We start from the raw sequence: 16,403 nt of genomic DNA, 5'->3' as shown, positions 1-16,403 counted from the left end.
AACACTGACTGACTGACTGGACACTACAGCACATTAACACTGACTGACTGGACACTACAGTACATTAACACTGACTTACTGGACACTACAGCACATTAACACTGACTGACTGGACACTACAGACCATTAACACTGACTGACTGCACACTACAGCACATTAACACTGACTGACTGGACACTACAGCACATTAACACTGACTGACTGGACACTACAGTACATTAACACTGACTGACTGACTGACTGGACACTACAGTACATTAACACTGACTGACTGGACACTACAGTAGATTAACACTGACTGACTGACTGACTGGACACTACAGTACATTAACACTGACTGACTGGACACTACAGTACATTAACACTGACTGACTGGACACTGCAGCACATTAACACTGACTGACTGGACACTACAGACCATTAACACTGACTGACTGGACACTACAGCACTAACACTGCTGACCGATATGTGTTTTGATGTTGAGATATTGTATATATTGCGGTAGATACAGCACCTCACTTATGACGTAACGACCAATCCGGCGGTAGGCGGCCCCTTGCAAGCTCTCCGTCCACTTTGCTCAGGGTGACGTAGCCCTGTGGGGACGACACTCCGGCACACTGACCAATCACAGCACAGGGATGCAGTTGACGCGACAGCCCTCCGGCCAATGAGACGCATGAGCGTGAGGAGTGTGTCGCTGATTGACGTGAAGTTCAGCCAACCCGGGGCCGCAAACAGCGGCCGTTTCCCTAAGATATGAGGAAACGCCATTATTATTATGGCAGCTTTATGGTAGACAGGGGAGAGATAGAGAGAAAGAAATAGAGCGAGAATAAAAGAACGGGAGTGAAAGGGAAAGAGAGCGAGCGATGATTTTGTGAAGTATTTTCTAGAAATTAGAAACAATTCGATTTTTTATTTATTTATGTGGCACTTTAACTATCCATATTTAATTCGCCAGATCCATTGATAGCTCCAGCTGCGTCGGCGTGGTGAGTACAGCCCTGCTGTTGTGTGCACCCTGTGAGTGGCCTGTCGGGAGTAATAAGGAGATAATGAATAAGGAAATAAGGACCGGCTGAACATGAGCGGTCTTCCTCATCAACCCCGCCTTCCTCTCCGATTGATTCTCTTACTGTGATGTGTGTGTGTGTGTGTGTGTGTGTGTGTGTGTGTGTGTGTGTGTGTGTGTGTGTGTTGTTACTGACGGGTCCTCTGTTTGTGTCTCGTGTGGTGTGTTTAATGAACACAGAGACAGAATTTAGAGGTGACTGTATTGCAAACTGTATACTACAGAGTCACTGCCTGGCCTGGCCTGCTATAGAGACACTGGATTGGACTGGACTGCAGGGGCCTTGGTTTTGTAAAAAAAATAGGGGGTGGGGGGGACAGCAGAATGATACAGGCACCTACACACAGAGAGAGAGGGGGGACAAAGGTGTCAAATTAGGTTGGCAGAAAAATAAACTGTATATGAAATAATGTTTGAGCTATATAGTTTCAAATCTAATTCCAAGCAGGAACCACAATCGATGTGCCCCCTTGTTTCCCCTCCAGCCTATTTGAGCCTTGCGCCCTGATGTCGGCCGAGGCTTCCTGCTGCCCGGGCCAGGGCGGGGGGGCGGCGTTGGCGTCAGACCTGCTTCCGGCGTCAGCCGGGCCGGGCCGGGAGGAGAAGGGGACGGGCCTGGCGGGCAGCAAGTACGTGAAGCTGAACGTGGGGGGCTCTCTGCACTACACCACCGTCCAGACCCTGAGCAAGAGCGACAGCCTGCTGAGGAGCATGTGCACTGGACACACCGAGGTCACCATCGACTCGGAGGGTGAGAGGCGGAGGAGAAATGCTGAGGAGTACGGAGACGCCCCGACTGACTGACTGACTGACTGACTGACTCGTGTCCCCCTCTCTCTTCCTCTCAGGGTGGCTGGTGTTGGACCGCAGCGGACGGCACTTCGGCTCGGTTCTGAACTTTCTGCGGGACGGAGCGGTGCCACTTCCCGACTGCCCCCGAGAGCTGGAGGAGATCCTGAGCGAGGCGCGATACTACAGGCTGCAGGGCCTAGTGTCTCACTGCCTCACTGCCCTGCAGGTAAAGACACACACACACTGAGACGCACATCGCTGTTACACACAATGACACACACTCTGAGACGCACACTTCCACACTCTCCCCCTGCCCACCTCTGTCACTCTTTCCGTCTCAGTGCAGTATCAGTGTACTGCAGTGTCCAGTCAGCCAGTGTCTATCCTGCCTAACTCTCTCTCTCTCTGCAGAAGCGGGCGGAGGGCTACGAGGCCGTCTGCCGGATCCCCATGATCACCTCGCCCAAGGAGGAGCAGAGGATGATTGCCTCCTGCAAGAAGGTGAGAGACCGGCTGCAGCATTTCCCATGATCCTCTGCTCAGCCCAGCCCAGCCCAGCCCAGTGGGTGGGTGGGATACAATTTCCAGCTGGACTTCCTGTTCCTCCAAGGAGACCAAATCTGAACACGCCTGTAGAGGACGGCAGACTGTATCTCTCGCAGCTAGCGAGACTCCCCATGAACATTGCAAACAACATGGATGCCAATTGTGACCTGCTCAGCATGGACTGGGGGGGGGGACCAATTGTAATATCTAATGGTCCTCTACCAAGATGCAGGCTGAACATACCTGTAGATGATATCATGCTTTTAAAATGAAACGCCACATTCATGATGTCATCAACCGGTGCCAGAGAGTCGACTTCGAGTCGGCGAAAGAGACGGGGCAGATGAGCACGTTTAGAGCAATCCAGACACTTTCACCGGTAGAAATAAACAGTTGTATTCAAGCAGCCAATGTGTACAACAGTGCCGATTTGATTAAAAAATACAAATAAATACACAACTCTTGTATCCCGTCGCTTTATGCCTTTGCCTTGTAGAAGATGGTAGCTTTTTTTCTTTTTTTCAATAACACGCTGTGGGATACAGTAGTTCGCAGCATACAAAATGTCTGAGCGAGCAAGAAGAGGAGACGGGGGGGCAGGCCACTGTGATTGACTGGTTTGTGTGTGTTCTGCTTTTCAGCCTGTGGTGAAGCTGCAACACAACCGAGGCAACAACAAATACTCCTACACCAGGTACGGTGCGTCTGTGTCGTCTGTGTCTCCGGTCCTTCCCCCTGTCCCTCTCTGTCCCGCTGCTTCGTAGCTATCAGTCAGTCACTGCATCTATCCCATATTAACCCCCCACCACCCTCTCTCTCTCTCTCAGTAACTCGGACGACAACCTGCTGAAGAACATCGAGCTGTTCGACAAGCTGGGCCTGCGCTTCAACGGGCGGGTGCTGTTCGCGCGTGACGTCCTGGGGGACGAGATCTGCTGCTGGTCCTTCTACGGGGAGGGGCGCAAGATTGCCGAGGTGTGCTGCACCTCCATCGTCTACGCCACCGAGAAGAAGCAGACCAAGGTGAGTCTCGGCCTCTCCCTCTCTCTGTCGGTCAGTGTTTTTGTATCGTATTAATCCCTCTCTCTCTCAGGTGGAGTTCCCGGAGGCTCGTATCTTCGAGGAGACCCTGAACATCCTGATCTACGAGAGCGGGCGTGGCCCCGGGGGCGTGTCCTCGGCCATGCTGGACTCGGGCGCCGGCTCGTCGCCGGGCGGCCTGCAGTCGGAGGAGGAAGGGGGCGGGGCCGGGGGCGGGGACCGGCGGGTGCGGCGGATCCACGTCCGCAGACACATCATGACGGACGAGAGAGGACACGGGCAGCAGACTGTGTATAAGGACTGAGGGAGGGAGGGAGGGATCTTTGTACAAGGTTGTTTACAGTTCCGCTTTATGTTAATTTTAAGTTATTTATAATGTATGAAAATCACATTGTTTGTATCTCTGCCCAGTTCTCTTCTCTGTCCTCCTCTCATCCCCCCCCTCTCTCTCTCTGTCCTTGTCTCATCCCTCTCTGTCCTCATCTCTTCCACACCTCTCTCTCTCTTTCCTCTTCCCCCCTCAAACAGAGTCTCTATGTAATACTCACAATATGAGAGAGAGAGAGAACTGAGGGATTGGCACAAAATGATACACGACACTGTTTTGGGAAACTGGAGTCCTTGGTCTGCTGAAAAGGCCATTTAATTTAAAACTGGAATTTGTGTTGTAATTATTTATGTAATTATTACTGTTGTCTTGACAATGTTTTTTTTTTTTTTTTTTATGAATTGTGCTTAATTTATTGTCTTGAATTTTCCTTTTATATTTTGGTACTTTTTGGGTGGGCGGGGGGGAGGAATTTGTCCCAGGTGGCTGAGTTGGCTGAGCGTTGGTACATGTTGGCTGCCCTGCGATTGGGTCCTGATAAATAACACTGATCAATTGCACTGATACACTGACTGACTGACTGACTGACTGACGGAGTGATGCATTACCCAACTGACACTTTGTAAAGAGGAGTAGGTGTTGGCATTAGTGGCCCAGCATTGGCCCAGTTCACAGGTGCCAACCCAGAACCAACAAGCAGCGAACCAATGCCAGTGAGTGACTGAACTTGAGCTGGGCAGCACTTATGTGTTTTGTATCACTGTGAGTCTGAAACCTTTACAATAAACTGCAGCTGCTTTTCTTACTATTGTGTCTGTGTGTGTGCGCTAATATAACGGGTGTTTTATATTCTATAGGTCCCTTTGGTCTCAACGTGTGGGGTGTGCCAACATGACTGCATTAGGGATTTGTGCCCTTTTCTTTTAAGTGTGAGCTAAAAAACACACCTACTGGTGCTTATTCGGATTAGTTCTATTAGTATTGATTACAAAAAGAGAAACTCAACTAATCTAGGAAAAGCAAGAAGAAAAAAATGTCCTACATCATGTCATCTATTTTTTTTTCCATAATTCGAGATGTGGCGTGGTCAGTACGACAATCGTTTCCTGGGAAAGGTGGCAGCCCTGCTCATACAAATACGATGACAGGAGCAACAATTTCGTAGACAAGAATTTACAACGAACAAATAGAAATGAAAACGCTGGATGGCATTGTGATATAGGCTGCACAACGGGTTTGTGTGGGTGATTGTCAGTGTATGTGAGAGTGTGTGTGTTGTGTGTGCAGTGGGATATTTTTACTTATTATTCCCTTTATATTGTTCCTATTCTGTATTTGGTTATTGTTCACATATCATTGATTTCCCTTTGTTTGTAATACAATCATCCGTTCATATTTAATTCTTTCTTTATATTATTGGGGTACTTTCATTATTATTTTTGCTGGGGATGAACCTAGTTATTTTAATCGGGTTTCTTTAATCATGAAGGGCATCGACCACATCAAACCAGAGGAGCTTTTCCAGATCAGCAGGGACACACGCACCCGGGGACACAAATGGAAATTGGGCTTCAAGGCATTCAAGACAGAAAGCAGGAGACACTTCTTCACACAGAGAGGCGTCACAATCTGAACAAACTCCCCAGCGATGTGGTAGAACATGGGAACATTTAACAATAGACTGGATAGGATCCTTGGATCACTTAGTTATCAAATGGGCACCATGGGTAAAATGGCCTCCTCTTGTTTGTAATCTTTCTAATGTTTTTATGTTCTTAATCAGCACAATCAGTATCAGTTTCGTGTGTTGATGGGGCCTGGTATTGTAAACACGGATATTTGTTGATCATTTCCTGGGGTTAGACTGACCACCAATAAAGGCTGACGACATTTTGGCCTAATTATTATGCGGATTACAACCGAAATAAGTACGCTCTGCCTCCAGCCTCAGTAGAGCACCTCTGTGATCAACTGCCCCCACGCTGACGTGCCAGAGATGGTTTCCGAGAGCGCGCACGGCACACGTACGGAGCCCCGCCCCTGGTGTTTGCGTGCTGGCGTGCGCGCCGCCGCGCTTGTCCCGCCAGTGGCTGAAGCGCGGAGGAGACGGCATGTCGGCGGAGACCCGGATCCGGCGCTTCGTGTCCCGGGAGCTGCGGCGGAGTCCGGACCTCAGGTAGCAGGACGAGCCGCACACCGCCATGAGCGCCTCCAGCCCAGCCTACACCCGCAGCGAGGCCGGGCGTCCGTGTAGCTGCTGCACTGTGTATTTCCTGAGGAGGAGAAAGTGACTCGTGTCTTGTATGTTGCATGTCGCATCGACCCTGTGATGGGGAGGTGTGTGATGAGTAGTAGTAGGTCCTTGCATGCACTGCTAATACTGCTACTCAGCCTGCTGTTACAGCTCTGCGTGCATCTGCAGCTACATCTTCTCCTGCCACTACTCTACTACTACTACTACTGCTCCTAACAGGCTGCATACACTGCCACTAATACAATCATGTTGTCCCTGGATTGTTTGTAGTGCTTCTGTTGGGGGTATAGTTACTGCTACTACTATATACCCTGACACTACCTTACTACTACTACTACTACTACTACTACTGTGGAACCTGCTACTTATATCGGAGCGACATTTCTGCTACTACTACTGCTCTTAGTAGGGGTTTTTAGTTGGTTACTACTCCGCTAAGATACTGGAACGGATTTTACTACTGCTGTGCGACTGCAGCTTATATTGCGACTATAGGCGGCTTGTTCCCTGCGTCTCTCTATCCTCGGTAGAGCACCTCTGTGATCAGCTTTCTCCACGCAGGAGGCCCGTTTCAGAATGTAGTTTCAGTGACGCCATTCCACTGAAGTACTTGCTATAGCACTGCTACTACTACTACTAATCGTCTACCACTAGTATCTGCACTACTGCTACTAACTTCTGCTACTACTATGATTCAAAATAATAATTTGCTAATAGTCATTTGAATCCCGATCCTGCTAGCAGTGTTTATGATAAGAGTTCATATAATAGTTCCACATGCGTTGTTGAGATTGTTGTGATTGTCATTGTTCCCGCAGCAAGCTCACTCAGGCCATAATCCGGGAGCGCTACCTGTGCCACTGTGGCTCTGACTCGCTGAGCAAAGACGAGCGGCAGCTGCTGAAGCGAATCGTGGAGGAGGAGCTGCTGAACATGCAGGTGGGCGGGAGGGTCTTCATCGCTGGGGACAAGGAGTGCAGCGACAGTGTGTGTGGCAGCGCCAGGCAGTCGGTGTCTGTGCTGTGTCAACCCCTGCGCCTCTCTCTCGCTTTCAGGGCAGCGACAGCAGCGATGACGACGAGCCGCTCATTAAACTGGTCTCGTCCTCCGCCCGCGCCCCCAAGCGCAAGAGAGGGGAGAGCGAGGGAGAGGAGGAGTGCAGGAAGAAGTCTCGACGGGCTCCCTCTGATCCAGGTCGGTCTGTGTGTGTGTGTGTGTGTGTTGTCTCTGAGAGTGTCTGTCTTGGCACCTGTCTGCGTGTGTCTGACAGTCTGTGTGTCTCGAAATTGACGGCTTTGCGTCTCTCTTAATAAGTCAGTGCCTGTCTTGTCACAATGCTAATGCTATTGTAAAGACTACGCATGTGCAGGGCTCGCAAACCAAACCCTCCGCCCTGTCTTTTGAGAAGTAATGGCTCTTTTTAGGGTGACCATACGTCCTGGATTTGAATTAAATGTCCCGGTGTCCCGACAATTCTCTCAAAATCATTTACACGTCCCGGTTTTTAGCATTCCCTTGTTCAGACTCACTTAAAACTCTTCAAACCTTTAGAATAGACACGGCGTGATTTATGTGATCGATCACACGAAGAAGTGAACGTTTTACTGATATTGGTAAACCCTCATAACTTGTACTTGCATTTAATCCGGTGATGCTGCTAGAGAGGGTTTTCTGGATGACAGCGGAGACACGAGGCACTGAGAGCTGAGTTGTGCGCCCAGAGACGTGCAGCTGCCCGTGAAACCAAGAATTTGACAAATGACGGGCACATTCACCCTGCAGAAATAAGACATCTGGGAATTAACACTCTTTTTAAACACATACCATAATTTGAAGTGATTTCGTTATTATTATTTTATAAATATTCCATATGTCCCGGTTTCTAATTTTGAAACTCTGGTCGGTCTATCAAGTGGAAATCTTGCAGATATTTTGTAGAAACTTTAAGATAACAAAATATGGAATCATTCAATAGAAAGTAAACTAACCTACACAAACAATCATTTTTAATTGGATGCATAAAGATTATTACATCAACTATTAAATGTCATGGTGTTATAATCTTTATACATCCAATTTAAAACTATTTTGTTTGTGTTTATTTTTATTTATTTTTACAATATTCCATCATTTTTATTTTTACCATAAAGTTTCTACAACATCTTTGCAAGGTTTCCACATAAGAACATAAGAAAGTTTACAAACGAGAGGAGGCCATTCGACCCATCGTGCTCGTCTGGTGTTCATTAATATCTAAGTGATGCAAGGATCCTATCCCGTCTATTTTTAAATGTTCCCAAACTTTCAGCTTCTAACACATCGCTGGGGAGTTTGTTCAGATTGTGACGCCTCTCTGTGTGAAGAAGTGTCTCCTGTTTTCTGTCTCGAATGCCTTGAAGCCCAATTTCCATTTGTGTCCCCGGGTCCGTGTGTCCCTGCTGATCTGAAAAACTCGCTATGCATATTTTGGAAGACTGGACTGTTCGGTCTGTACTTTGGTTTTACAATTAGCATATAGAATCGGCAGTTTGGCCAGAATGGCGTCGATTTATTAAAATGCACCAAAAACGGCACGGGCATCGGCATTTCTCTCGAGCGTTCGCATGTCACACCGCTGGGTTTCCGTAGCTGAGCCGTGCACAGTCCCGTCCTCATCGATTGGCCCACAGTCCCAGCCTGGGACCTTTGTGACGTGTGTTAGACAGTGATTTAACGCTGTAACTCACAAGAATGCGATTTGTACCCGTAATTTTCAGATTTGTTCTAGTAAATGCAGGTACAAATCACAAATAGAAGTACACATTCTTTTTAGGCATATTCATCTTTTTGACGGTGATCCCCCCCATATCCGCGCGTCTCTCCTGGTCTCTCTATCTGCGTCCGGAGTTTTCTCTTTGTTTGCACTTACATCTGTCTTAATCATTTTGCTCGTCGGTTGTTTGTTCTCTTCTCAGATTCCCCGGACTCTGGCATTGAGCGTGCAGGGAGGGGGAAGCAACAGAAGCCAATAGAGGTAGAGAGTGAGCCGGAGAGCGAGGAAGAGAAGGGGAAGAGAGGACAGATGAAGAAGGGAGCAAAAAACAAGGCAATAGAGGTAGAGAGTGAGCCGGAGAGCGAGGAAGAGAAGGGGAAGAGAGGACAGATGAAGAAGGGAGCAAAAAACAAGGCAATAGAGGTAGAGAGTGAGCCGGAGAGCGAGGAAGAGAAGGGGAAGAGAGGACAGATGAAGAAGGGAGCAAAAAACAAGGCAATAGAGGTAGAGAGTGAGCCGGAGAGCGAGGAAGAGAAGGGGAAGAGAGGACAGATGAAGAAGGGAGCAAAACACAAGGCAATAGAGGTAGAGAGTGAGCCGGAGAGCGAGGAAGAGAAGGGGAAGAGAGGAGCAAAATACAAGGCAATAGAGGTAGAGAGTGAGTCTGAGAGCGAGGAAGAGCAGGATAGCAGAGGGAAGGCAAAGGGAGCAAAACACAAGGCAATAGAGGTAGAGAGTGAGCCGGAGAGCGAGGAAGAGAAGGGGAAGAGAGGACAGATGAAGAAGGGAACGAAACAAAAGGCAATAGAGGTAGAGAGTGAGCCGGAGAGCGAGGAAGAGAAGGGGAAGAGAGGACAGATGAAGAAGGGAACGAAACAAAAGGCAATAGAGGTAGAGAGTGAGCCGGAGAGCGAGGAAGAGAAGGGGAAGAGAGGACAGATGAAGAAGGGAGCGAAACAAAAGGCAATAGAGGTAGAGAGTGAGCCGGAGAGCGAGGAAGAGAAGGGGAAGAGAGGACAGATGAAGAAGGGAACGAAACAAAAGGCAATAGAGGTAGAGAGTGAGCTGGAGAGCGAGGAAGAGAAGGGGAAGAGAGGACAGATGAAGAAGGGAGCGAAACAGAAGGCAATAGAGGTAGAGAGTGAGTCTGAGAGCGAGGAAGAGAAGGGGAAGAGAGTTCAGATGAAGAAGGGAGCGAAACACAAGGCAATAGAGGTAGAGAGTGAGTCTGAGAGCGAGGAAGAGCAGGATAGCAGAGGGAAGGCAAAGGGAGTAAAACAGAAGGCAGTAGCGGTAGAGAGTGGGTCAGAAAGCGAGGAAGAGAGTGATGAGAAACAGATGGAAAAGACAACGAAGGGAAATGTAGAGACCGAGAGCAAGGGAAAGGGGGGAGGGAGGAGAGCCAGGAAGATGGGAACGAAACCGCACGAGAGAGAGAGCGAAGAAGATGAAGAACAGAGGGACTCGGGGAGCGATGAAGAGGGAGGGCAGAATGGAATGAAAGAGGGAGAGAAGAAGAAAGGAGGGAGAAAAGAGGAGGAGAGCGATGGAGATGGTGAGTGAAAGAGTGTGTCTTCCAGGGGTTAATACAGGGGTTAGTACAGACACACTGACTGACTGGACATCATAAGAGCCTGTCTCTGTGTCTGACTGGTCATTCTGCTTTCTCTCTCTCTCTCTCTCTCTCTCTCTCTCACCCGGCAGAGTTGGAGGAAAGTGTGGAAGAGGACGAGAAGAAGAAACAGAAGGGATCAGACTCCGACTCCTCCTCCCTGCCTTCTCTGGACGAGGAGGAGAGCAAGGCAGGCCCGCAGCGAGGGGGTGCGAAAAAGAAGGGCAGCGCCGAGAAAGAAGGGAAGATGGGGAAGAAAGTGAGTGTGCTCATTGTACCATTGCTGTTATAACGGGTCCCATGTCGTAGTGTTGCTGTGCAGTCAGTCAGTGTGTGTCCGTGCCGTAACCCCTCTCCCGTGCCGTGTGTGTGTGTAGACGTCGTCCTCCGGGGGCCGAGAGGAGGAGCACAAGTCAGTGCAGCGGCTGAAGCGCTACATCGCCCTCTGTGGCGTGCGCAAGAACTACAAGCAGCTGCTGCAGGACTGCCACTCTGTCAAGGCCAAGGTCGGCGTGCTGCGCAGGACGCTGGAGGAGCTGGGGGTCAAAGGTCAGTCTGCGCAGCCGTGCCGTACTGAGCTGTACCCTTGCTCTTTCATTTTGTTCTTCCCTCTCTCTCCCCTTGTCTTTTCTGGTGCGTGTCTGTCCTGTACCGCACTGCGCGTGTGTTTACTGGTGTGTGTCCACACTGCAGTGTGTTAATTCAGTGATCTCGCTCTCTCTCTATAGATAACCCCTCCATTGAGAAGTGTAAGAAGGCACGGGCGCGGAGGGAGAGAGCGCAGGAAGTGGCCGAGCTGGACCTCAACAACATCATCGAGACGCAGGGTACTGACACTCTGACACAGTTACGCCCCCACACGCTGACACATGGACACACTGTTATACTGCCATTCTGAGACTCTGAATCTCTCTCTCTCTCTCTCTCAGGACGGCCCAGGCGCAGTTCGGCACCAGCGTGGCCCCCCCGGCCCTCGGCGTCGCCTGCCAAGGGCCGATACCAGCGCTGCGTCGATTCGGACTCCGACAGTGAGGGTGGCGGCGGAGGCGGGGCGCAGAAGAGAGGGACGGACTGGAGCAACCTGAAAGGCATCATCAGTGACGACGCAGAGAGCGACTGAGAGCCGGACACGCACCGACTGACACACTCATTCAGTCACTGTCAGTCAGACACAGTGTCAGTCAGTCAGTCAGAGTGTGTGTCACCCCCCGTGTGTAAAATGGCCTGTCCTCAGTGCTGACCCCTGACCCTGCCTGCTCTACGCCCCGTGCTGATGTGCTCGGACTGCCCTGTCCGCCACACCTTTGTACAGAAACTGCACTATAATATTAATAATAATAATTTTCTACTGTTGTCTATTGCTGTTCAGAGATGTATTTTTAAAGCCTGGGTTCCTCGGGCACAAGGCTCAGCTGTGCTCTGTAATAAAGGCCTTTCGATACACTGGGCCCCTGTCCTTGTTTCCCGTTGTGTCGCACCTGTCTTACTCTGAGGGGTTGTAGTGTGTGTATGTGTGATAATAAAATGCACTAAAAAGCCTATACATTCAAATATCCACTCCTTCCAACTACTACTAAGTAAAAGGGCTGCACACACTTCAGCTGATGTTAATCAGTTTCTATCCGATGACGTCAAATGAAAGCGCCCACACACCTCGCTGCGGCGTCCTTAGCAACCGGCGCTTCCCAGTGACGTCAAGCTCCACCAACAGCCGGACAGAGTTTTTTGTATTTGTTTACTTTCCGAAATTCAAACCCCTAACCGTCCCAGGACCCGATGAGCCGCCCGGCCTGCGCACCAACCCGAGCCGAGCCCGAGTGCGCCCAGCCCGACCCACTGCGACCGAGTTGTGCGCTTCTCCGTGGGGGAAAGGACAAAGTGGCGCTATGGAGGCTGCGGCGGGGAGCTGCAGGACGTACGCCTCGCTTTTGGGGAGATGCGTGCTGGCCGGGGACAGCGAGGAGTTTGTCCGGCTGTACGACCGCTTGCGGGGGCAGGAGGGGCGCACCGAGGAGCAGGTGAGCCGGGGAAGGAGGGAGGGAGAGAGAGAGGCAGTGACTGTGGCTGCAGGGAACCGGCTGTGCCGCTAGAGGGCAGCACGCCATTGCCGTTGCCTCTGGTATGTCCACTGCTACCTGCTGCTCTCGGGGTCGGTCTGTCTGGTTTTGTTTGCAGTAGTAGTTATATAATGCACGCTTAATATAACACGGGTCTTCCTAGTGATAGTCACGCATTGGGCTGTTGTGTCTGTATATCTGTATTTTAGTGTGTGATTCTCTATGTATCTCTCTACCTGTCTATATGGTCTGTGTCTGTCAAGGGCTCTCTACATAGTCTGTCTGCCTGCTTCTCTATTAAAACCAAATGTATTAATCTAATATCTTGTCTTTAATGAAAAGGTATTATATTTTTTATTTCATTGTCATTTTAACATCTGTTGAGAGATTGAGATAGAAGACATAGAAACTGGAGCCAGCGCTGTGTGGACTGTAGTATAGTATAGTATAGTATAGTATAGTATAGTATAGGGGCCAGTATGGAGCCAATGCTGTGTGGAGTATAGTATAGTATAGGGGCCAGACTGGAGCCAGCACTGTGTGGACTGTAGTATAGTATAGTATAGTATAGTATGTATAGTATAGTATAGTATAGTATAGTATAGGGGCCAGACTGGAGCCAGCACTGTGTGGACTGTAGTATAGTATAGTATAGTATAGTATAGTATAGTATAGTATAGGGGCCAGACTGGAGCCAGCACTGTGTGGACTGTAGTATAGTATAGTATAGTATAGGGGCCAGTATGGAGCCAATGCTGTGTGGAGTATAGTATAGTATAGGGCCAGACTGGAGCCAGCACTGTGTGGACTGTAGTATAGTATAGTATAGTATAGGGGCCAGTATGGAGCCAATGCTGTGTGGAGTATAGTATAGTATAGGGGCCAGACTGGAGCCAGCACTGTGTGGACTGTAGTATAGTATAGTATAGTATAGTATAGTATAGTATAGTATAGGGGCCAGACTGGAGCCAGCACTGTGTGGACTGTAGTATAGTATAGTATAGTATAGTATAGTATAGGGGCCAGTATGGAGCCAATGCTGTGTGGAGTATAGTATAGTATAGGGGCCAGACTGGAGCCAGCACTGTGTGGACTGTAGTATAGTATAGTATAGTATAGTATAGGGGCCCGACTGGAGCCAATGCTGTGTGGACTATAGTATAGTATAGTATAGTATAGTATTGTATTGTATTGTATAATATAGGGGCCACACTGGAGTTTCTTGTCAGTAATTGTTCCTGTGTGTTAACTGTGTGTTAAACAGGTAGAGGAGATCGTGAGACAGACCAGAGAGATCTGCCGACTCTCTACCACTGAGCTGTCTGCCCTGGAAGCCGAGAGAGAGAGGGGGGAAGGCACAAAGAGAGAGGGGGAGAAAGAGAGGAAGAGAGGAGGACAGCGCGAGGGAGAGGGAAATTGCGGAGAGAGGGAGGCAAAGGCAAGGAGCGGCGAGGCAGAAGAGAAGGGTGCCCTAGAGGGAGAGAGGAAGGGGGGAGAGAGGGAAGGGGATGGGGCAGGGATGGGGGGAGGGACTGGAGGAGAAGCTGATAGAGAGACAGAAGAGGGGGGGGGAGAGAGAGAGACAGAGACTTGCGGCCAGAGACCAGGAGAGAGACAAGAGGCAGAAGAGATAGAGGTGACAGAAGAAGGAGGGAGGGAGGCAGAGGGAGGAGAGAGAGGAAGTGAGGCTGGGTGGGAGAGAGAGAGGAGGTCTGTACACATAGATACAGAGCAGTCTATACACACAGACATAGATCAACCAATACACAAAGATATAGACCAGTCTATACGCACAGACATAGACCAGTCTATACACACAGATACAGACCAGTTCATACACATAGACACAGAGCAGAGAATAGAAGATTGTACTGAAGACCGGCCTCAGGGGAGACAGACAGAGAGTGGCCAGAGACCTCCTGTAGGAAACTGTGGTGAGTTTTGCTTTTGTGTCTCCATCTGTTCGTCTGTCTGTTTGTGTGCCTGTCTGTCTATTTGTCTTTTACTTTGTGTGGCTGACTGGTGTGTGTGTGTCTAAATGGGTAATTGTATAGGTCTGTATATCTGTGTGTTCCTCACTAAGTGTCTGTGTGTATGACTGTGTGTGTCACTGTGTGTTACTGTCTGAGTGCGTGTCTGTGTGTCTTTCAGAAGAGACCAGCAGTAGCGCTGGGCCAGGGAGTGAGACAGGCAGACAGATTGACGCCCCTCAGAGAGAGAGAGATGGGGAGGAGGGGAGCGCAGAGGCAGAGAGACAGAGAGAGGGCAGGGGAGGAGAGCTGCCAGTCTGGGGGTGGGCACAGGGGAGGCAGGGGCTGGGGGAGAGGGGGAGAGGGAGAAAGAGGGATTGGAGACAGGAGAGAGGAGTAGGAGGGGGTAGGGTGGTTGAATTTGTGGTGGATTTCAGGCTGCTCCTCACTATGGAGCCCCCTCCCCTGCACCCTCACTGTAGCTCGCCTCTGACTAGGAGGTGCTCTAGAAGGGGGCGTTCCTTACTGGACATTCTAGAACGACGAAGAGGAGAAAGGAGAAGGGGGCTTTCCCAGAATTCCCTAGAGGGACAAGCGAGAGAAGGGGAGGAGGAGGGAGGAGAGAAAGAGAGACAGAAGTGGCCCCAGGAGAGAAGAGGAAGAGGGGGAGGGAGGGATGTATTGACAACATGCAACCTCAGTTTAGACGGAGAGAAAGAAGGGAGGCAGAAGATAGAGAGGAGGGGGAAGGCAGGGGGCAAAAGCAGGGCCCTCAAGGCAGGGCAGGGGCCATCGCAGAAGGGTCTAGAAGAACTGCCCAGCACAGCTCAGGGAGGTGGGGACAGAGGGAGGCCGAGGGTGGGGAGGGAGGAGAAGCGGGGGAAGAGAGGGGAAAAGGGAGAGGAGTGGGGATTGGACAGAGAGGGAGGGAGAGAGGAGGAGAAGGGAAAGGAAAATAAGAAGAAGAAAAAGAAAAAGAAGACGGGGAGTAGGGGTGCGACAGGGGGGTGGGTAGAAGAGGGCAGTGTAGAAGAGAGGGAGTCAAAGAGCACACCAACACTGCAAGAGGAGGGAGGACTGGGAGGGGGGGCTCTAGACCAGCCTGCGATACCAGTGCTTCAGGAACAGATAGAGGACGGAACAGGGTTACTAGCGGAGGGGGTTCCAGAACCGAGTGGGGGACAGGAGGAGAGCCAGAGCGACGTTTTAAAAGAGAGAGAGGACGGAGGGAGGGACGATCTCGAAGTTCTCGTGGAAACCAGCCCGGGGACTGGGAGAGAGACAGAGACAGGGGATAAGGAGTGGGGGGTGTTGTGGAGTGAGCTTCTGGAACTGCAGGAGGAAGATGCAGAAAGAGGGGCTTCTGAGGTTCTAGAACAGAAAAACGCTGGGCCGTGTCCCCAGCCAGAGATGTTCCAGACTGGCATTCCAGAAGAGAACAAGGAGGCAAGAGGCCCGGAAACATGGGATCCAGCTGAGAGACAAGTGAGGAGTCCTGACGTTCTAGAGCCAAAGAGCAGTGGGACAGACCTCTCTGCCGTGGTTCCAGAAAAGATATGGTGGGGAGATCTTCCAGAAGAGGAAGGGGAAGAGTTGGTGGATTTGTGGGAGGGCAGGGTGGGTGCCAGAGGATTGGCTGTGCTAGAAAAGGAGATCTGCGGCGGCGCGCTAGAAGCCAGACACTCCCACAGGGGGGATAGAGGGAGAGAGAGGGGGAGAGGAGGAATGGGATGGGAGGTGAAGCGGGAGAGAGAGAGGGAGTGGGAGAGATGGGGCCGGGCGAGGGGGCGGGGCGACAGGCAGAGCAGCCAATGGCGATGCGCGGGCTGGAGGGGCGAGCCAGTGAGGAGAGGGAGGCGGGACGTGTGGCGGCCAGACTGCAGCCCGGATTGGAGGAGCCGACGCAGGGGCGGAGCCAGAGGACAGGCAGGGGGCGGAGCCGGGTCTGGCAGGCAGAGACAGGGTGAGAGAGAC

The 16,403-nt window shown here is 50.6% G+C and overlaps 2 protein-coding genes across 2 annotated transcripts; both read left to right on the top strand.

Annotated features, from left to right (window-relative positions):
• Window positions 1-771: 771 nt before the first annotated feature.
• On the top strand, window positions 772-4,589 carry kctd13 (potassium channel tetramerization domain containing 13). The gene is made up of 7 exons (XM_066721958.1): window positions 772-997; window positions 1,563-1,828; window positions 1,926-2,095; window positions 2,281-2,370; window positions 3,057-3,109; window positions 3,243-3,438; window positions 3,509-4,589. Exons 2-7 carry the CDS (start codon window positions 1,585-1,587, stop codon window positions 3,758-3,760), a joined length of 1,005 nt encoding a protein of 334 aa, XP_066578055.1. The 5' UTR covers window positions 772-997; window positions 1,563-1,584; the 3' UTR covers window positions 3,761-4,589.
• A 1,241-nt stretch (window positions 4,590-5,830) lies between these two features.
• On the top strand, window positions 5,831-11,843 carry hirip3 (HIRA interacting protein 3). Its single transcript, XM_066721731.1, has 8 exons — window positions 5,831-5,960; window positions 6,857-6,977; window positions 7,094-7,232; window positions 8,993-10,345; window positions 10,495-10,661; window positions 10,780-10,951; window positions 11,131-11,229; window positions 11,332-11,843. Exons 1-8 carry the CDS (start codon window positions 5,896-5,898, stop codon window positions 11,520-11,522), a joined length of 2,307 nt encoding a protein of 768 aa, XP_066577828.1. The 5' UTR covers window positions 5,831-5,895; the 3' UTR covers window positions 11,523-11,843.
• The last annotated feature ends 4,560 nt before the right edge of the window (window positions 11,844-16,403 follow it).

The sequence above is a fragment of the Amia ocellicauda genome, chromosome 14 (genome assembly GCF_036373705.1).
Source record: "Amia ocellicauda isolate fAmiCal2 chromosome 14, fAmiCal2.hap1, whole genome shotgun sequence".
NCBI lineage: Eukaryota > Metazoa > Chordata > Actinopteri > Amiiformes > Amiidae > Amia > Amia ocellicauda.
The sequence above is the reverse complement of the archived record's forward strand: the minus strand, read 5'-3'. Positions and strand labels throughout refer to the sequence as shown.